Raw genomic sequence first — 23313 nt, 5'->3', positions numbered from 1 at the left:
TGCTTTGAGGTACGAGCACATGACATCCGGAGTGCAACCCCATGTGTGAGGAAAAATGTATGCATGGTGGAGTTATCAAACTCATAACCATTGTAACACTGCACAATTTTAAAGGAAGAACCAAATTGGGTTTTAACATAGGAAAAGAAATGAGAGAGAGTGGGGAAGGTGTCCAACTTAAGGAATAGAGGAAAATTTGAGAGAAAGTGGGAACAATCATCAAGAACAATAAGACAATACTTGTAACTAGAGACTCTAGCAAGAGGAGAGGTCTAAAGATCACAATGTATTAAATCAAAGTTCTTGAGATCAAGAGAGCTAGATATAGCAAAAGGTAAACGAACGTGGTGACCAAGTTGACATGCATGGCAAATAGAGTCCTATGCACCATTATTACACGAAATTGCAGTAGCACTAGCTAAGAGAAAGGATAAAGACATTTTAAATGCAATTTTAGATATGGAATCCACTAAGTGGGAGTTGGAAAAGCCTTAGAACTGATGAAGTGAGATTCTCTTTTGAACAAGGTATATTGCTTATGCGAGGAACATGACATTTCACTGATGGACATGGAAAAAGATTATGTAAATCCAAAGAAGAAAAGACAAAGGACTAGGATTAACAGTGAGCACATTATCAGATTGATTGTTTCTTTGTTGTTATGGATCTGTTAGGAGAAGAGTTCAATGATAGATTTAATGAGGTGAATTTTGAGTTGCTTGCATGATGTTTGCTTTGGTCCCTAGTGATTTTGTTTTGTCATCTTGACAAGAAGAAGTTGATGAAGTTAGCTAAGTTTTATCCTAATGACTTCAATTATAAGGATATGGTGACTCTTGAGCATGAACTTGGCCTCTACATAGATAATGTACTCCATGATATACAGATTGCTAGCTTGGAAAGTATAGGTGATCTAGCTAAACCGATAGTGGATACAAGGATGCATCTCTCCTATCCTTTAGTGTATCGGCTTTTGAAACTAGCATTTACTCTTGCTGTTGCCACTACAACTGTCGAGAGTTATTTTTCAGCTATGAAGATTGTGAAGGATGCTTTGTGTAACAAAATTGGTGACAAGTTTTTGAGCTATAACCTCATTTGCTTTGTAGAAAAGGATTGTTGGATACAATCACTAATGAAGTGATCGTTGATCATTTCCATAAGATGAAAGATTGTCGTGGGAAGAATGCAGTGCAATGTACTAAAACCTTATTCCCTTTATATGCACATAGATAGTACTAACTTATGGTTTCTCTCCATAGATAATAACATTATTTGGAAGACAAATCTTCTCTTTTGGAATCTATGAATTACATTATATGATATTGTGATATCTCAAAGTCATTTTGTGTGCAAAGGTTAGTTTACTTGAGTGATAAACTTGTCTTAATATTTTGTGATGAAGTTATCTTATGAGTTATGAAGAAAAGTAGTGTGTATACATATGGAGAAATATTGGGTGTAAATGGGCTATATCGTGCAAAGGTGAAAACATCAAACTCCCACCATCAAATTCTGATCCGAAGGCCAATGTTCATCCCACCAACCCACTTAGACACAACTGTCTAGATTTTGCCACCGTGTGGGGGGGGGGTGTAAAAGTACTTCATTGGATGAGGGAACCCCACCTACCTGGACACGAGCCGCTAGATCAAAATCCGACAGCTGCCATCTAGTGTTTGCACCTTATACATAGTAGGGAGTATGTACTCCCGGGAGTACAGACTAGTTTTCCTTTCCTATATATATATATATATATATATATATATATATATATATATATATATATATATATATATATATATATATATATATATATATATATATATATATATATATATATATATATATATATATATATATATATATATATATATATATATGATATACCACATAAATGAACTGGATATACTCTTTTATCACTATGAGTATACTATATACTCATTCTAAGGTACTCCAATGTGAATTACATGAAAAAATTGAAAAGAAGTCCATCAATTTTAATAGATTTTGATAATACCTTCATATTTGTACATAAAATGTAATATATTCAAAAAACAATTGTACAAATCACCTAAAAAAGTATACATACCACTTGGATGATCTTATATACTCACATGCTCCATGTACATACCATTTATCACATGTAATACTCCCTACATATGTGTGAGTACATACTCCCGGGAGTACCAAATATGCTTCCTATATATATATATATATATATATATATATATATATATATATGACATATTTAGATGTTTATGAGTATATCTCCATAATTTTCATAAACGTGGATGCCCTCACTCATTTTTTATCATTTGTTCACCCCTGACCCTCACCACATAAGGACGAGGATTGGTCCAAAAACACTAACCCCAAAGAGTACTACTCCGGAGGCAAAAAAGGCACGAGATATCACGATCGCTCCAAGTCAAAGGGGTACAAACATCAAAATTGATAGGGAGCATGTGCCACGTGAAGATGGAGCTAAATGACTTGTTATCTAATCCTTGTATTTGTTGTCAAACAAACCAAGAAAAGGAGTAAAGACAATCAAAAGGAGTTGTATAGATACATCTACATTAAGACTACTTCTTGATCTACACTAAGGTTGGAGCCTCTACACCCTCTGTCTCTAAGGGAAACTTACTCACACATCACAATAATAGTAGAACGATAAAGGATTCCAAGAGAGAACACCATCATGATAAAGATATAAAATAGATACAATGATAGATGCAAACACAATAACTCCCTTGATGCGAAGATGGAGTACACTAAGAGACAATTTTTGATGGACTAGTACAACAGTTCTAATGGTGGAGATGGATGGCGGCGAGGATGAACCCTAACTACGGTGGTGTAGCAGGGACATGGTGCCTCTGGATGGTATTGTGGATGTGGACATGACACCTTTAATTTGGATCGGTGCCTTCTCTTTATTGCCCTCCACAAAATAGGGTTTTGTGCCACCTTTGGAAGTTACTTTGCCCTGAAGCCTTCATGAAAGTTGCACGTTTTGATGCACTAGTCAAAATGATGGGTGGTACGGTCAGATGGTACAGTCATCTATAGCGACTGAACTGCACCCCACGAAACCTCCTGAAAACTCCAATTGAGGTGTCCTTTGTGCAGTTGTCTTCCATTTCACGATATCTTGATAGTTGTGTTCCTAGATTTGCGCACTTATATCTTTTCCTACGATTTTGACAATTAAACACAAATCTTAAGCATCTAACGGTTAATCAAGGGTTAGTCGAGCAATAATTAATCATGATGTGTATTAAAATGTAGAAAGAGATGATGCACATTTGGGACACATCACCGTCCTCCATACAAATGTTGCCCTTGCATAGATCCAACCCTAATAGTCATTACCACGTCGACCTGCGCTTGTGCCACCATATTGACCTACGCCCCCATCGTCACGCCACCACTGCTACTTCAACCCACACTATTCTTGAGTCTAAGATTCGGTGGTCGTCCTCAGTGCACCAACCTCCTCCACATTGTTGTAGCGAAAATAGCCCCATTAGGCCATGATTGTGATTTTGGTAATTAATAACAACATAGTTAATTGGACTAACATATTTGTCAAGAATATATGTTAGTAGGTCTCATGGATGCAATACATGAAGAAGCCACTGCAACTCGGACAAAGTTGGACTGAATTGGATAAGTCTCAGGAAGATTTGCCTCACAGGATGGTCCGATGCTCTGGATGTTGAACTCATAGGAGTATATTTATCAAATGGGAGAGAGGCCTGAAGACCTCACCGGAAGTTCCGGTATTTGAGCAGAGTGCTTACCGGAGCAATTCTTCCAGAGAAGTTGATGTGCTGAAGAATGAAGGTTAAGCCTCACCGGATAGTCCGAGATCAATGGGAGTTCTATTGGAGCATTTCCAGAGAAAAGATGAGAAGACTCAACCCACCAGATGATCCAGTATTGAGAAGGATGAATGCACCAAAGAATTATTACCAAAGAAGGATGCAGCCACTGAAGATCGAAGGTTCAACCCATCGGATGGTCCAGTGTGAATGGAATGAACACCGAACAATACACCGGATAATAAACAGTGCAAAGAAGCAGAACAAAGTTCAATCTAACGGATGGTCCGGTGATGAAGGCTATGAAACACCGGAGCATTATTTCCAAAAAGGGTTGCATTGGCTTGATTAGCTGAAGACAATTCACAGGATGGTCCAGTGATGAAGTGATGAGCACCGGATGCATACACCGGAGCAATTTACACAAAGAAAAAGGAAAGGCTTGGATGAATCAGGATAACTTAACGGATAATCTGGTGTTGAAGATGAAGTATACACCGGTGTGTCCGGTGTTCACAAAGGTTTGAGTGAGATTCCAACGGCTAGTTTGTGAAAGTGTACTCACCGGATGATCCGGTGTTAGTACTATTTTTCTCACTAGATCATCCAGTGTTAACAACTTTTCAGAGTCATTGGGTTAACGGCTAGTGCACAAGTTTGAGGCTATAAATACCCACCCACTCGGTCATTCAAAACTGCTGGAGTCCAGAGAAGTTTATGTACACCTGAAAAGATATACAGGCCACCAAAGTGCTTAAAGTGATTATTCAAGGCGATTAAGCCCACCATTAGAGAGTGATTAGTGCATATATACTTAGAGAGAGTGTTGCTAGATGATTGCTGCCTCGAGAGTGGATCAAGAAGTGATCCAACCTTGTACCAAGTGGTACACCGACACCTTGGAGTTTAGGTGACTCGTCGGCAAACTTGTTGACCCTCCGACTTGGTGTTGAGCGGCGGCAAGGCGATTGTGCGGAGTTACGGAGACCCTTACCTTGGTGGCTCAAGCTCCAAAGTGATCACAGCAGCAAGGAACTGGAAGAGAGCCTAGTGGTGTGACCTTACCTTGGTGGCTTGGTGGCTCATCTGGGTGGAGGTCTTGTCTTTGTGACTTAGTGGCTTAAGAGTCATGACCGGGTGCCGACCGGGAGCATATCCTTTGTGGAACTCGAACGTGGACTAGGGATGACATTCATGCCATCGATACCATGAGAAAAAATTACTTGTGCCGAGTTTGCTCCCTTTACCTTATTTACGTTTCCGCATTTACATTCTTACAATTTATCTTCTTAGATAGGTTGCAAGTGCTATGATCGGTAGAGTAGACACATTAGATAAACCTATAACACATTTGGATAGAAATTAATATATGTTTATCTTGTGTTGTTTTTAAAGTCAAAATAGTTCTAAGTGTCCTAATTCATCCCCCTCTTAGGACGTCATCGATCCCTTCAATTGATATCAGAGCTAGGGCTCACATCTAGCCCTACAATTTGTGTTAGAGCTTCACACCTTTCACAAGGTTTTGCCAATTCAAGTTGCATTTGAGCCTTAGTCTCATTGTGATCATTTAGACTTCACCGCCTAGTGAGTTGTTATGGTTCAGGGTTGGGATGGATTCTCATAGTACTCCACTTTTTGATGGCACAAACTTCTTCCGGTGAAAAATTCTATTGACTTGTTATTTGCAAGCCTGAGGGTTGGATGTTTGGAAGGTCACCAAGGAAGGGCTGAGACCTCGCATCACCAACAAGGAGAGGTAATTAGTTGTATTGGCCAAGAGTATCCTTTTATCATCTATATATGTTGACATATTTAATCATGTTTACTTTCTCACCAATGCACATGATATTTGGACTAGTCCCATTGAAATACATGAAGACACAAAAGATGTACGTAATGAGAAATATCATGTGCTTATTACTAAGCTCAATGGCATTAAGCAACTACTCCATGAAAGTTCTAATGATATGTACTCACATTTGAACATTTTTGTTAATGAGATCAATGGGTTAGGTTTGACGCCAATTGAAGATGACCAAGTGGTGAGAAAAATACTTCAAGCTCTTCTTCTGAAGTACAAGTTGATAGTCTCCATCATCTACGACAACCATGACATCAATAAGATGACTCCAAGTCAAATATTCGGTAAGATCACTTGCTCTCACAAGTGATCATAGGGGTGGAAGTTTCTTCCTCATACGACACCAAAAACCTTGCTCTCACAAGCAAGCAAGCTCAATACTAACATATGAAGGTAAGGATGAGGAGACAAGAGTAAAAGTCAAGCTCAAACGAAGATGATGATGATCAAGATGAACAGAGCTATGAAGAGGATGATCAAAGCACATCAAATGATGAAGAAATTGATACTAAGATGGCCAATGTCGGAGGATGAACTCCACAAGCGGGGATCCGGAGGGACCCCCTTTGAGATTCCGCCGGGAGGATGATTTTGAATCTACCTCGTACGTGAATTAATGAGAGTAAATGAGATACAGGTGGGATGGATGATCGGATGCTAGTGGAAATAAATACTCAGGGGATTTTAGACAGGTTCAGACCGCAAGGAGCGTAATACCCTACTCCTGTGCGTATGCTATAAATGCTCTGGAAATGCCTCTCTGAGGATCTCTTGTGTTACAAGGATTTCTGTCTAAGTCTAAAGCTTCGTGTGTCTTGTTCTTCGTTAGCTTGTCTCGATATTCTTCAACTCGTGAGACTTGGTCGACTTTCAGAACTTGTCTTCTGAAGCACTTGTTCTTCTCCTGGGCACCCACCCCTTCTTATATCCCGTCGGGGTGGCCTGGCGTGCCCAGAAAGGATGGTGCGAGTCCCAAGACACCATAAATGGAAAGCAACCATCATGGGCTGCAACTTGACGTTACAGGGGGTTGAAAACGCGCCCCCGTCCGATCCTGTCGTCATCATCCCACTTTTTAGCGGTTCCAGCAGGGAGGGCCCACCGGGTAGCCACCGAGCAACCCCGCATGTTCACCCGGTCAGAGCAATCCTGACACTGCAGGGCAGCATGCGATATGCCTCGAGCCCAGCGATGATATCCCGAGGCGCGCCGGATGACGTGTGATGGGACCCGCCGCATTAAATATCCCCATGCCTCCCTGCCAAACAGTGGCAGGGACTAACAGCAGGCGTGGGGGGAGTGGTTGGAAGTGACAGGCCACGCTCCCTCTTAAATGCAGCATCAAGCCTCTCACCAATTGACACCTCATCGCTGAGCCCTTGTGGGGTCCACCGGCAAGGGGCTTCTCAAGTCCTCGGGGAACTCTGGATGCTCGGGGACTACTGTTCATAGCCCCGAGCACTCTCTCCCAGATACGCCTTTTCTCGGTCCTCGGGGAACTCGGGTACTCGGAGACCACTGTTCATGGCCCAGAGCGTCCTCTCCCGGAACTGTGTCTACTCGGGTCCTCAGGTACTCGGGGACCACTGTTCATGGCCCCGAGCGCCTTCTCTCGGAACTGTGTCTGTTCGGGTCCTTGGGGAACTCGGGTACTCAGGGACCACTGTTCATGGCCCCGAGCACCCTCTCCCGGAACTTGGTCTTCTCGGACCTCAGGGAGATAACCCTCGAGGGAGGGCGCCACGTGGCACTGCTGTCCTGGCCTCGGGACTCGGGGACCCCCGGTTCCCATGTCACCGACAGCCAAGCTCTTCTTAAAGTTAGAGAAGAATATGAAGATGATCAATGTCACGATTGATCATTCTATCTCCATTGAAGACTTGATCAACACAATTGATCACATAAAAAATGAGAAGAAGACCAAAATCAAGAAGAGAGAGACAAGGGGAAGAGCTAAGACACTTGCTAATAGGGAGATGGGTGAGCGACGATGAAGAGTCAAGCTCAAGTGATGAAAGCTTCACCATCCTCCCCTATAAGAAAAGCTCTTACTCAAGGTCGTCATCACACAAGTCGTCATTGCGCAAGTCATCTCACAAGTGCCTTATGGCTAAAGTTATGGATAGCGATATAAGTGATGATGAATCCGATGTGTATTCTCCTTCCCATGATAAACTCCTTCATTTGATCAATGAGCAACAAATGGTCCTTAAGAAATAATCCAAAGAGCTTAAGAAATTCAATACACTCAATGAAATTCATGCTACCTTTGTTTCTAATTAAGAACAATTATTGTGCAAATTTAATTTGCTAAACAAGGAGCATGAAGAGCTTAAAGCAAAATTTGAGTGCATTGAATCTCAAACTAAGGTCCCTTTGAAGTAATCTAGCTCTCTATTTAATTACAATAATAAGGTAGATGCTTCCACTTCTTGTGATGATTTAATTTCTTTATCTAGCTCACCCCTTTGCAATGAGATTTGTGTTGAGAATGTTATTGTAGAATGATCTAACAACCTCATTGCATAAGAGAATGATGAGCTTAAGCAAAAAGTGGACAAGCTCAAGAAGAACTTGAGAAGATTAAAGGACAAAAAATATATCCAACCTCCTTAAGATAATCGTACAATCATAGTAAAGAAGCTTGCGGAGGAATCCACCGTGACATGTTTCAAATGCCATCAAGAAGGACACAAATCCTTTCAATGCAAACAAGTAAAGAAAGAGACCAAGAAGAAGAAAAAGATGGCGAACCACTCCAACAAGACCTCCAACCTATACATCAAGCCGAACTACAAGATTAAGACTAAGAGAAACCACTACAAGCTTAAGAAGAAGGACAATGTCAAGGTGGTTACACACATGGTTGGAAGAAAGGACCAGATATGAAACCAACCCATTTGGGTGCCTAAATAAGTCATCACCAACATGAAGGGGTCCCAATCGGTTTGGGTTCCAAAGAAGACTTGAAGCACCAGTCAGCTTGGGGATTTAGAGGCTTGGCTTACAAGATGAAGTGAAGGTTCAAACAAAGAAGCCAAGTATACAACATGGACGCATTGATGAAGATCATGATCATCACATACCCAAATCTCATTCCAAAGGTAAAAGAGGTAATGGAGCTAGATGCAAACTCTTTTAGTTGTTGTAGCTCATTTATCTCGTCTAGGATTGCATATGCTTAATTCAATTTATTGCAATGCCTAATGTAGATTTTCATGTTATAGGTTACTTGTGTTTATCTCTAATTCATGAGTGACCTACATGGTTTATTGGTTGTAGGTTCTTTACACAACACTAGTTTTTACAGTTGGTATCTTTCATATGCCATGATCCAATCTATAGAATAAATCCCCATTGTTATCAATAACAAGAGTATATATATCTCACAAGTATTCAATACTTGTATGCACATATTTAGGGGGAGTATATCCCATATATTGTGATTTTGAGACTAACATATGTTTCTAGTGATATCTTTTGTAGTCTCATGGAGCAATTAACACATCTCCGGAGGTATGCAATGCTTAATTGCTTCAATTGGTATTATTGTCAAATATTTTATTTATTAAAGCTACCTCCATGCATAATATAGCTTAAACTTCCTATATTGATATATTGTTTAGTTGTGCACATATTTTTTTTTCTCATCATATGTATGTACATATATAGAGAGAGTTTAGACTATATTATGTGAGTTTTATAAATTATGATTCATGTGCTTTCATAGCCTACAATTAGTATCATTCTTTTATAGTGATATCCATACAATTGGTATCTTTTTCCTGGATCATGATTTGTGAATCTCTCTCCCATGTGCTCTAATGTTTTTCCCTTGAGTTCAACATATGTTTATAGTCCTTTCTGAGAGATTATTGACAAAGGGGGAGAAATTTGGCAATCAAAGTAAGATGACCAATACGAGGAGATTATAGCATCAAGCAGGATATCTAGGAATGCCAAAGTTGACAAAGGGGGAGAAGAAAAGATGCTAGGCGCCTAGATTGACAAAAGAGAAGCTCTTGTATAGGTCATTCAAGGGAGATAGTGGCAATGGAAAAAAGGAGAACCACAACAAAGGGGGACTAAGTGGTAAGAACATGCATCCAAGCAATGTGGTAAGACTTTGTGCTTATTTATGATCTTCACATTTTGTATCATTTATTATTTACCACTTGCTTTGGTTGTGTTGTTATCAATCACTAAAAGGGGGGAGATTGTAGCGAAAATGGCCCCATTAGGCTATGATTGTGATTTTGGTGATTAATGAAAATATAGTTAATTGGACTAACATATTTGTCAAGAATATATATTAGTAGGTATCATGGATGCAATACATAAAGAAGCCACCGCAGCCAGGACAAAGTTGGATTGAATTGAAGTCCCAGGAAGATTTGCCTCACTGGATTGTTTGGTTCTCTGGGTGTTGAACTCACCGGAGTATATTTGTCAAATCGGAGAAAGGTCTGAAAACCTCACCAGAAGGTTTGGTGTTTGAGCAGAGTGCTCACCGGAGAAATTCTTTCAGAGAAGTTATGCTGAAGAAAGAAGGTTAAACCTCACTGGATAGTCCGATGATTAATGAGAAAGATGAATGCACCAGAGAATTATTTTCATAAAAGGATGCAGCCGCTGAAGATCGAAGGTTCAACCCATCGGATGGTCCGATGCAAATGGAATGAACATTGGACAATACACCGAACAATGAACAGTGCAAAGAAGCAGAACGAAGTTCAACCTAACAGATGGTCCGGTGATGAAGGCTATGAAACACTGGAACATTATTTACATAGAGGGTTGCATTCACTCAGATAGCTGAAGACAACTCACCGGATAGTCCAGTGACGAAGTGATGAACACCGGATGCATATATCGGAACAATTTATACAAAGAAGAAGGAAAGGCTCGGACGGCTCAGGATAACTCACCGGATAGTCCGATCATAAAGATGAAGTATACACCGGTGTGTCCGGTGCTCACAAAGATTTGAATGGGGTTCAACAGCTAGTTTGTGAGAGTGTACTCACTAGATGATCTAGTGCTAGTACTATTATTCTCACTGGAACATCCGATGTTAATAACGTTTCAGAGCTGTTGGGTTAATGGCTAGTGCGCAAGTTTGAAGCTATAAATACCCACCCACTCGGCTATTTGAAGGTGCTAGAGTCTAGAGAAGTTCATGTACACCTGAGAAGACATACAAGCCACCAAAATGCTTAAAGTGATTATTCAAGGTGATTAAGTACACCATTAAAGAGTGATTAGTGCTTATAGGCCTAAAGAGAGTGTTGCTAGGTGATTGCTGCCTAGAGAGTGGATCAAAGAGTGATCCAAACTTGTACCAAATGGTACACCGACACCTTGGAGTCTTGGTGACTCGTCGGCAAGTTTGTTGACCCTCTGACTTGGTGTGGAGCGACAGCAAGACGATTGTGCAGGGACGCGGAGACCCTTGCCTTGGTGGCTCAAGCTCCGAAGTGATCATGATAACAAAGAACCGAAAGAGAGGCTAGTGGTGAGACCTTGCCTTTGTGGCTTGGTGGCTTATCCGGGTGAAGGCTTTGTCTTTGTGACTTAGTGACTCAAGAGCCGTGACCGGGTGCCGACCGAAAGCATATCCTTTGTGGAGCTCCAACGTGGACTAGGGGTGGCATCCATGCCATCGATACCACGAGAAAAAATCCCTTGTGCCAAGTTTGCTCCCTCTACCTTATTTACGTTTCCGTATTTATATTCTTGCAATTTACCTTCTTAGATAGGTTGCAAGTGCTTTGATCGGTAGATAGACACACTAGATAAACCTAGAGCATATTTAGATAGAAATTGATATAGGTTGTGTTAATTTTGGAGCCAAAATATTTTTAAGTGTCCTAATTCACCCCCCTCTTACAATGTCACCGATCCCTTCAACCGCTCACTGCTGCATCGACCTGCACTGCCACCACTCATTGAGCTGCATGACTACCATCTCGTGGAAACACGCACCCAACTCAGCCTCCTCTCGCACGTCTACACTGCACCATCGAATGTTGATGTCGCCGCTACCACCCTAGCTACCTCTCCAATGATGCCACCGCTCCAGTTGCCTCTCTCACGATACCGACATCCCGGCTGTCTCTCTAACTCTACCACCTCCCTAACTGCCTCTGCCGGCCTCTCTGATGGTGTGCCCCTACATGTGCTCCCCTTCTATGATGGATTATGGAATGGTTGAAATTTAGTTAGAATTTCTCTTACGGATGGATAAAGGATGGATGGTTGAAATTTAGTTAGAATTTTAGTTTGAAGTTAGTTTGAAATTTTAGTTAGAAATGATACTTACAAATGTTAGTTGGTATTTTTAGTTGGAGCATTGATAATTATGGGAGAATGAGATCAAATTATAGGAGAATGAGATGAAATTTGTAGTTAGCAAATGTTAGTTGGTATTTTTAGTTTCATTTGATTCAAAGAATTGTAGGAGCAAATCCATTCAAAATTTTATTTTGAGAATGAGATGAGAAACAGTTTGAGATGAATTTCAGTTTTCAGTTAGAAATAAGTTGAATTGATGGATGAGTTTGAAATTTAGTTAGAATAGATAGTTGAAAATTAGTTGAATTTAGCATTTAAGCTACGTTCAACAAAATTTCAACCTATCTCTGTCATTGGGGAATTATTGTTCCGAAATTGATCATGGCACTTTAATTCTTGTCAGGGGTTTCTTCGTAGCCGGCTTTGTTTACCCTATTAGAAATATTGATCATGGCACTATAATGTAGGATCTTTAGATAGTTATCATTTTCCTATTTTGTTCAAGCAGTTAACATTAAGACCCGCGAGAAGAAATTGCACCTTTAGTTACATTTCTTGATTGAAATTTTTTAGTGATGGGACTTTCAACTTTCACTCATCACCTGCGATGAGGCAGCATGTAGAAGGCACCTCCAACCCGAGCCTGGTGTCGAATAGAGATAAGACTTATATCCAGAGTATGAGTTTCATTACCTAGAATGCTTTGATATAGAGCTTCATGAACATCTTAACCGCCCACTCCGCTTACGTCTCCTCGGTTCAAGACTCATGACTAGGTAGTTTAACACCTTCTAGTAAGTAGAAATATGGATGAAACTTGAACTGTTTCGCAGGCTTGTAGATCTTTATTGGAAACTTATTGTAAAACTATGGTGTACGAATGAATGATGAACTGAATGTGAATAATCAATCATATGTGAATGACAAAGTGTGTGTGTTTTGATATCTATATGTGAATATATGTGGTATGTATATGTGTCTTTGATCCATTGGCAGGTTTCAGGTTCTGAACAGGGGCTTGCATATATCACTGTCAATTCAAAGATATTAGTTGGCAATGGTAGTGTTATTATCACTATCGAATTGTAATATGAACAAACAATAATATCCTTATAGGTCTATCATTGTTGTTTTCGTAATCGACAAGTGTAGTGTTGTTCAAGAAGTGGCACTGCTGCCATTTATAAACCAGCAATGATCAGTAGTGATGGTGTCTACACATATTTTGTTTGAAAGGTCCAAAAACAGAAGAACTAGCCAAACCAATCGGCAATGATCATCTAGCTATGGAGTAGCATTAATTCATGTTGTCAGGCTTTTTTCCTGCATACAGGTCATAGATCGATGGAGCTTGCTACGCTACGCATGCATGGAGGAGGCACTTGCGGCATACGTGCACAACCCCATCTACCGCGGGGTCACAAGATATGAACGCACTGTGGCCCCGGGGTCTATATATATATATACAACACATACGAGCGATTTGGATTCCAATAAAAAAAAGTTTGCACAACGGGTAAAATATGCATGTATGGTGCGTGCCGAGCGTCCACATCTTGTGATTCATTGCAATAAATTAAAAACACACTAATCTTAGACACTAACCTCATGTACAATCCAAGGTGCTTAAAGATAGATGCTTAAAGAGAGAGAGTTGTCACATCATTAAACATCTAAGTACTACCTAAAAGCTCTTACCTCCAATGCAAAAAAGACCTTACAAGCGCTTAAACATTGTTAACCATCCCCTTAACACTTGCCTATATTTTATATTTTCCAATGCAAAGGCTCTTCTTTTGGAATTTTTTGAAGGGAAATAGAAATATACGATATTTCACCGGGTCACTCTGTTCTCAACTTGTCATTGACCACTGTGCACAGTGAAAGCAGAAGCACATTCCCCATCCATCTTTTGAAGCGGGACGCGGAGCAGCACGCCTCACTGCTGCGGCCAGCGGAGATGACAAGCCGCCTGACGAGGTTAAGCCGACAACTACTCTCGTAACATCGTTCATCCGGGCCGTGGAATCCCGATCAGACGTCTCCTGCGGCCCAAATCCCGGAAGAGTCGCCGGTTTCTCCAGTAAGCCCCCGTGAACCAAGTCCACGCACGCAAGCGAGCCTCACGCACAGCCACCGCCTTTCCCCCATGAACCCAAGCCCACTACTCCGGCCAGACGCGGCCGCCACTGCCCACGTCTCCCTACCCTACACGTCGGTGACCGTGCAGCCCCTGCCAGAGCCATACATCCGTGTCCCCGTACACCAAGCTCGCCTCTTAACACTTCTCTCTCTCCCCCTTTCTCTTCTCTCTCTTACCCCTCGCTCGCACGAGCTCGTCGGCGGCGGAGGCCCCGGGGGAGGAAGCCTAGGTCGTCACCGAGGGGGCAGGGGCCCCCGTGGAGATGGGGATATCGTTCAAGCTATCGAAGGTCGGCGTCCGCGTGCACCCGGCCGCGCGCTCGGCGTCCGCGGCGCCGGCGCAGGCTGCGGAGGCGGATAAGCCGGCCGCCCGGGACAAGGAGGAGTCCGTGTCTGACGCGCGACGCGAGGTGAGGCGTCCGTGCTTTCTGTCGCTTGCTTGCTCGCTTGGGTTTGTGTCTCGCTGCGATGTGGTCGGGGCCGGCGCGAGGCGGTGGGGATCTGGGCGTGCAATGATGGAGCTTTGTGTGCGGAAGCCATGAAAAAATCGACTTTTTTCTTGGGATTTTGAGGGGGGGGGGGGGGGGTTCTGTTGAATTTGCGGTGATTCGCGGGAAGGCTGAGTCTTTCTGGTGAGTTTTGACTCGAAAGCTTGTGCCCAAAGCCCAATCACGATGTCGTTTGGAATGGCCAAATTCTTCGATGCCATGGCGTGTTCAAAGATTGGACTTTGGGGTTTGTGATTTTCGTTGCAGATCGAACTCATCTGCGCGAGTTTGAGGCGGTTTGTCGGGGGGGGGGGGTGGGCTACTAGAACTCCAGTATGGACCAAATAATTATCTTTTCATGTGTAATACTCTAGTCAATTGTTTGTACTGATTTACCCTAATTTAAATTATCATGTTTGGTTTGGTTTCGGAGGGTTTGATCCTGAAAGTATTTGCCATGAAGCAAGCGCAAAGCTCCTGCCCCGAATAGAACACATGTTCGCTTGTTCTGTAGCACCATGTCCCTCTAGTGGCGAGAACCCACAAGGATTGTTGTTCTAGTGTTCGAGTAGCATATAATCCTTGTTGGGGAGCCAGTCCTACCAACTGGATTCGCCCTTTGTGGTAAGCGAGATAAAATTCTCATATGCTGGTGTGGATGAATGTACCTGGGGTGTTACACTTCAAGTGGATGGTAGACAGTTCAAATCTTGATGCCAGATCTTTTCTTAGCTTAACATGGTTCAAGCAAAGGGGTTTATTTAGTTTTGTGATGTATTGCTTGTTTGATTTTCTCTAGTTGGTAATTTTTTTTGTTTTTGTTTCTTATAATGTGTTGAAATGCAGTTTTATTGTCTTCAGAATGACTTGCTTTTCCTACGATGAAATGCTCATGTATTCTCTTTATGTAGGATGGATTTATTAAAAGAGCAAATGATGTTAATGGCATCAAAATTTCACAAGCGTGCTCCAAGGAAATTTTGCCAGGTACGTTGAACAGTTGAAGAAAATATCTTTTTTATATCAGTTATTATATTTACTTGCATTGCAGAGCATGAGGTTTCTTTCACATTCAGCCTCTATGATAGAGGTTATCTCATTTCAAAGTCAGCAGCGGTGAGTTCTCCATCTAGAAATTTTTATAATGAATTTCATTTACTATTCTTGTTGACATAGTATTTATGGAACACAAGAGAAAGATATTCAACTAGGAATGTATTTTTGACATAAACACATCTATTTTCAGATGGATCCCAGTCAGACCTCAGTTCAGGATGGCAAAACACTGCATCCCTATGATAGAGCATCAGAAAAATTATTCTCTGTAAGTATGGTATCACTTGCTTAGTTGCTTGTAGGTTCTTTTTTAGTTTCGTACTTGGCCGACATGTCCAAAGTGTAAGCAATGTTGGCTTAGCTAAATTTGGAGCCAAATTAGGGGTGAAAATGGGCTGAATAGTGGTCAAATTGCATTTCTATTTTCTAAAACGAACATGAATTTGAATATTCTTGAAATAAGAATACTCAGATGTTACGATAAATACAAATAGCATTGTGGTAATATTTCCGTCATTCAGCCGGATGCAGAAACTTGGTTAATTGCAAGATATCAATGACATGCTATCCCAATATAGTCATTCCAATTTTTTTATTTTACCTAAAGAAACATGAGTTCACATTAAATTTTATAAAACTCTTCAAACTAATATGGCATATGGTAGTAAAATATGTATGTTTCTTTAACGATTTCAAATACAAATAGTTGGGATAAATAAAATTTTGTATGAGAAAAGTCTATACCATATTTGCATCAATATTTTAGGGCAACCTGAAGTACAAATTCAGATAGTATGAAAATTATAAATTGGATTGGAAAAAAAGAACAAATTTGAAGTTACTCATATCATATCCCTTTACACCCCTAAACCAAATAAGCAAGTCAGTGGCAAACACGAATGTTGGAATAAAGAAATTATTTGAATCAGGTCGTCTTATATGATCAATTGATCATGGTTCATGGAGTTCTGTCCATCAATAAGAGCGTAATTGCAACCCTGGCGTGGCCTTATAGTTTTCTGTGGATGATCATTTTCGTATATGACCAGACTATTAGTGACAATATTTCTCGAAAATGCACTGACCTTTTGTGTGCAAGACAATTATGTGTGCAATTTTTTGTCAGTCTCCTAATCAATCGACCAAGTTTATCCTTTTTAGCTGGCTAAAATTAATAACGTGTTAATCATGATGTATGTTACTCTAATTATAGTTACATGAGTTTCCTCATGACCTGCAGACTATTGAAGCTGGGAGGCTGCCTGGCGATATTCTTGATGAGATACCAAGCAAGTACTATAACGGGTCAGTTGTTTGCGAGGTCAGTTGTTTTATCTTTTATTAAACTTGAGAAATGGTATGCATAAAATGTTATTGAACTGTAACATGCTAAACCTTTCTGAAAATTATTCTCTTAAGTCGTGCTTTATTTCTTTTTGATTCAAAAAGCATAGTTTTATGTTCTGTACTGCCTTCCTACCCTATATGGGAGAAATCCTTTTTTATAAGAACTGGAGAGTTGGCTAGCCTGTTTGCATACATATACTAATCTATCAGTAAAGTCATTTTTCTAACAATAATTTTCAGAAAAAAACCGTTATGCATTTAGATAGTTTGGATCTTTTTTTCTTTCCATATTGCATGTCTGGACCATTACAAGTGTGACCTGTTACTCGTAGATATGTGTAACGAAGCAATTAGTAATGCTAGTGCAAAACTATATTTCAAATTTTACTCTGAAGCATCATGTTGCGTCATGCTCGTGTGTTAGTGTACCTTATTGATAAGATAGCATTGCTTCTTTAGCAGTACTTTGTTGGCCTACATCTTATCTTTCTGTTGTATTACAATAAACATTAGAAGTAATGAGTTTTGTTTCTAGATACGTGACTACCGAAAGCATGCATCCAATCTATCTTCTGCTGAGCTAGGACTACCCATCGTGAATAAAGTACATCTTCGGATGACATTTGAGAATGTTGTAAAGGACATTACGCTGCTATCTGATGATTCCTGGAGTTACAGGGATTTTGTGGTAAGTATTGTTGTGGTAATATGTATTATGTTGGTCTGACTTCTAACATGGCTCATTTTGGCCTCTGTACTCCCAATTTTTCAACCCTGATATCTGTATATGAAATTTTTTATTTGAACGTCATTTGAGTTGCTAATACCTGCTTAATTGTAAAGGTGGTGGTTCTTCACCAACTGACTGGTCACACTGAAATAGCATGAAAAAGTAAAAATGTAAAATACATGTAGGGTTGGTTAACTGATGCTGAAATAGAGGGACCTGATATTTCACTTCATGCATTTTATTTTTCTGAACCATATGGACTCTTATGCTGTACATGCTTCTCTAGGAAGCTGAGGCACGTATTGTCAAAGCTCTACAACCGGAACTTTGCTTAGACCCTACTCCTAAATTGGACCGGCTTTGTCAGGATCCTGTTCCTCATAAGGTACCAACACATGCTAAGTAGAACATCATGGTAGGTATAAACTAAGCCTCTTGCATTTCTTGCAGTTGAACCTTGGTATTGGAAAAAAGAGGAGGCTGAGTCAAAATCCTGAAGTTGTCACATTCAGTAACATGTCTCATGGTAAAAAGGTGTGCGTTGATAGGTTGTCTGAAAATCCCAAAGCAGATGAGATGGGCATCAAAGGTGATAATGCAGCTCACCAGGTTGATCACAGTACCATCCAAAATATTTCAGGCGGTTCCCAGCCGCTAAGACCAAATAATTCTTCACAAGATGCTGCCAGAATGCTATTGTCCCACTCTGGTGTACAGCAAACTAGCAGTTATTCTGCTCTTGGTAATGATCGTGTGGCAGGACCTCCTGCCAATTTTACTGGAATCAATTCCAGCATTTCGTCTCCTCAGAACATGATGGATTACAATGACGCTGTCACTGCCAATGGCCCTCTATCTGCGAAGAGGGAAATACAAGATGCTCCGCTTCAAGATCCTAAGAGAATAAAGCCAACTAGTGGCATTGATGATGTACAGCAGCAGCAGCAGCAGCAGATAAAGCCTCAATCCCTTGGTGGGCAGGAGATGCAATGGAAGAACCAACAGTTGCATCCACAGTTAGATGTCAAGGGGATGCAGTATGCTTCTTCATTGAGTGGTCAGAGATATCCTTCTCCGATGATGAACAATATGCAAGATTCGGCTTCCTTCTATTTCAATCAGCAAGGTTTGAGATATGGTGCTAAGCAAGAGCAGATGGATGGCTCTGATAGGTCCAAAGATGTGTTACAGTCTATGGCACCTGAAAGTTCTGTGCTGGATCAGCAGAAATCCCAGACTCAACATTTGTCACAGCAATCAACTGCAAGAAATAATGTTACGAACATGGCACAGTGGCAGAATACTCGGTTTTCAGCTGAGAAGGACTTGAAAAAAGAAGAAATAATTCAGAGAAGGAAGTTAGCTTCTAGCTCTCGTGCCCCTTCTGGACCAATGGTTCAATCTCCAGTGTCCTCTAAATCTGGAGAGATATCAAGCAGTTCAATGGGTGGCCAGTTTGGTTCTGCTGTGACATCTGCTGTAATAGGGGCACAGAAAGATAAGTTTGCTGCTAATTCCAGTGCTGCTGTTGGATACCCTTCTGTAGCTTCCAGCCCTAGTGATTCTATGCACCGGATACAGCAGCCTGCTGTTGCTCCTTCAAAGAGAAAAACAAATTCTGTCCCCAAAACTCAACCACCTGTGAGCGGTGTAGGATCTCCAGCCAGTGTTTCAAACATCCACTCTATGCTGAATGCTAGCAGCCCATCGATTGGGACTGCACCTATAGGAGACCAAGCGATTCTTGATAAATTCGCGAAAATTGATACTCTTTCACATCGGTATGACATAGCATTCACAGCATCTGCTAACAACAAAATTTTGGTTTTATTGTCACTCCCCCCCCCCCCCCCCCCCTCGTGCCCTATTTTCCATTTCTTTGGAGATTTGTTATGGGAGGTACTTTGTGCGGAGTTTATGGTTGCACAGTGTAGAGTTGAGTTTCAACACTATTACTTCCTCTGGTCACAAAAAAGTCAACCTAGAATGTGCAACCATATTGTTTCAATTTTAATCAAAGCTATCATCATTTTAACCTCAGGAACTCCCTAACAAAATCTAATGGTAAAGAATTAAAACACGTTTTATTTTGTTTGTGACTGGAGACACTCAACTAAATAAAGAACCTGGAGAAAACTTGTAATTCTAAAATGTTTTTTAATACTAAATCTCGTCTACACGAGCCTTAGTGGACTTGATCTGTTATTATGATTGAACACTAAGGTAGTGGACTTGATCTGTAATTTAAGTGTGTTCAAATGTAGCACTTGGTGGAGCAAAGCCATCAGGATGGACATGGTTTTTGTTGTATTCAATATAGGTCCCATTATAAAGTGGTACATAGCTGACACTGAGATTTGAACGTGGTGGAAGATTTGAATATTTCTACCTTTTGGCCATTGCATTGTGATAATATATTTTTTCCCTTTGCATGGAGTTATGGTTGCCGCTGAAGTTGCTGGTATATTTTGTTGCAGGTACCAGCTGCATAATAAGAAGAACAAAGTTGATAAGATACCTCAAAAGAAGTCCATGGTCAATGCAAGCCAAGATGTTGCTAGATTTCTCTCCAGTTGCTTCCATACCGAGGATTATATAGATACAATAAGACCTCTTTGTAACTCTATGATTAGTGGAACTATAAACACGTGCAAGACTAGAATAATAAACTTTGTGGGCACGAATCGGATGTACCAAGGTATGTTTTACACACATTCGGCTAAAGAGTCTCCAGAAAAGAAGGAAAACTACAGTACCTTCAACTAGTCTGATATGCTATGCGTTCTACAGGTCACGCAAGGCCATTCCGGGTTGTTTTCAAGGAAATGTCTGATGAAACTGTAAGAATGCAATACGGAGATCTAGAAGATTTTGATGGTCCAAATTCACATGATTGTGTATTCATATTACCAATGAAGGTATGCTGTTAAGTCTCGAGTCTTGACTATTGACCTCCGTAGTATGAAGGCCCCGAACATACTATTTTGTTCTTCTATCTCTGTCCCTAACTTTTCAATTGTTTGTTCTGGCAGTACTATGCTGACTTGCTTGGAGAGCAACTTCTTCCCCTGGTGAGTTCCATTGCCCTAACCTGACAAATAAGATGTGGCAATGTTCTGATTTTTCAACTTTATATGAACTTTTGACGCTAGATGTTGAAAGATGGGCATTCTATGGTAGACGATCAAGTTGTGCGTGGAACCCCTCCTGGTAATCTCAGTACACTGTCAGGAATTTTACCAGACAATTTAGCAAGTGGTGTAAAGCAAGAGGGAGGTATAAGCCAGCAACTTAATGTTGCAGCCCATGCAAACATGGCATCTGGAACACCAATGCAACAGCTTCCTGGCAATAGGATGCTTTCACCTGCGAATAACAACCCGGTCCTAGCAATGCAGCAAGGGTATATGCAAGGGGCAACCATGCCTCCAAGGAGCCAGCAACTTGATCAAAATTTGGTTCAGCAGCAGCAGCAGCAGCAGCAGCAGCAGCAACCGCAGCAGCAAAATGCTCAGGCACAGCTGCAGCAACCTTCATCTCTTCCGCTCAACCAAATGCAGAGACCTCAACTACTACCAACGAGCCCGTTATCTCAGATGCTGGGGTCTGGCTCAAATCTTCCGATGGGCTCAAGCCATATGGGCAACAATAAGGCTACTCCTACTTCCTTGCAGCTTCAGATGCTACAGCAAGCACAGCAGCAACCTATGTCCAGGAAAGTGATGATGGGGCTCGGCTCAGCCATGAACATGGGCAATATGGTTAACAATGTCGTTGGCCTCAGTGGTCTTGGAAACGTTATGGGAATGGGCAACATGCGGCCAATATCCTCCCCAATGGGATCGATGTCAGGATTAGGAAACAATTCCAATCCGATGAACCTTGGAATGGCCTCCAACCTTGCTGCAGCTGGACTCCGTCCAGGTATGAGCCCTGCTGCTATTGCCAAGATGCGTATGGGTATGGGGTTGGCGCAGCAAAGGGCAGCTGGCATGTATCCCCAGACTGGAATGGTTGGAATGCCTGGGAGCAGTTCTCCTATCCTTTCTAGTTCTGTTGGATTGTCCATGATGGGCCATCCTCTAAATAGAAGCAACCTCAGCCCCCTGCAGAGGGCCATGATGTCTTCTATGGGCCCTCCGAAGATGGCAGGAAGTAACTTTCAGCTGAACACCCAACAGCAAATGCAGCTCCAGCAGCAGTTGCAACAGCAGCAGCTCCAACAGAACCCGCAGCAGCAGCAGCAGCAGCAACTACAGCACCACCACCACCAACAACTACAGCAGCAGCAGCAGCAGCAACAGCAACAGCTACAGCAGCAGCAAATCCAACAGCTACAGCAGCAGCAGCAGCAAATCCAACAGCTACAGCAGCAGCAGCTGCTGCAGCAGCAACAACAAATGGGATCTCCATTACAGCAGGCGCAAGTGGGCTCACCTGGTGGCTCACAGCAGTCCTTGATGATGCAGCAGCAGCAGATAAGCCCGCAGCAAATGGGTCAGCACGCTGCAATGAGCCCCCAGTTGAGCTCAGGAACTCTTCAGCAAATGAGCAATAATGTGGCCAACCCTGTTGCCACGCCAGGCCCGCCCCCAAGCCCACAGCTGAGCTCACAGACCCATGGGTCGGTCAACAGCATTGCTAACTCTCCGATGGAGCAACTGCAAGGTGCCAATAAGGGAGGTCCCGGTAGCATGTAGTAACTGGAAATACTTTGGTTTATTTCTTGGCCTATACAATAAGGGAGGGTGTAAACACTGGCCAAGGTCACTACGTTTTCTTGTTTGTTGTGGTAAATGAGGTTGAGTTAGGTGTGTTATAAGTTATAGTATACAGATGTCAAGGAACAGCTTTATGCTAGGATTTTGATGTTGTAGATTGTGGTTAGCAGGAATAGCGCGTGTTGGAGCTTTGCTACTGGGGCAAGCATTTGTTCAATTGGACAGCTTTTTTTTCATGTTTAAATTGAAATGGTCAAAATTGTGGAACTGCTACGTAACCATTGTGCTTAATAATAAGTATCACCATTTGTTCAACAATAAGGGTGCTATGCTTTATCTTGTAACGTCTCCAGATTGTGCAAATGCAATTTTGGCCATGTATATGTGAGGACGTTGAATTATGATCTTTAAAATCTATTCGATTCAATTTATCAAGATAAATCTAAATCAATACATCTTCACGTGCAAGAATAACAAAATTACTCAATTTAGACTTGCAACATAATATTTTTCTTCATGCATAACTTTTGAACCATTATGAATTTCAATTAGTGAGGTTCAAATATCATGAGCATTGATAAGACTATAAACACAATTAAAAACATCAACTAGTAGATAAGACTATAAACACAATTAAAAACATCAATACTAGTAGATGAAAATAAAATACTTGTAGCTATATATTGAATTGCAACTTTTCTTTGTTGGCTTTTGTAGGATTGTTAGGCCTACACAAGGGGTTCACACTGACACCTATCAGTCTTTAAACATCTAATCCCTTTCCTTTAGATAGAAAGATATGAAAATTTTTCAATGAGAAAAATTTATGCCGTTAAAGTGA

General features: G+C 41.3%; 1 protein-coding gene across 2 annotated transcripts; it reads left to right on the top strand.

Annotated features, from left to right (window-relative positions):
* Window positions 1-14182: 14182 nt before the first annotated feature.
* On the top strand, window positions 14183-22793 carry LOC133903942 (protein PHYTOCHROME-DEPENDENT LATE-FLOWERING-like). Of its 2 annotated transcripts, XM_062345439.1 has the most exons (12): window positions 14184-14540; window positions 15530-15605; window positions 15670-15734; window positions 15865-15942; window positions 16915-16995; window positions 17557-17709; window positions 18038-18136; window positions 18202-19532; window positions 20229-20449; window positions 20542-20669; window positions 20784-20822; window positions 20904-22793. In XM_062345439.1, the coding sequence occupies exons 1-12, from the start codon at window positions 14394-14396 to the stop codon at window positions 22449-22451; spliced, it is 3966 nt and encodes a 1321-aa protein (XP_062201423.1). In that variant the 5' UTR covers window positions 14184-14393; the 3' UTR covers window positions 22452-22793. The 2 variants fall into 2 exon arrangements, with proteins under 2 accessions (XP_062201424.1, XP_062201423.1); XM_062345440.1 differs by lacking the exon at window positions 18038-18136 and having other exon boundaries at window positions 14183-14540.
* Window positions 22794-23313: the final 520 nt, after the last annotated feature.

Source organism: Phragmites australis, chromosome 21, assembly GCF_958298935.1.
Source record: "Phragmites australis chromosome 21, lpPhrAust1.1, whole genome shotgun sequence".
Taxonomy (NCBI): Eukaryota; Viridiplantae; Streptophyta; class Magnoliopsida; order Poales; family Poaceae; genus Phragmites; species Phragmites australis.
The sequence above is the reverse complement of the archived record's forward strand: the minus strand, read 5'-3'. Positions and strand labels throughout refer to the sequence as shown.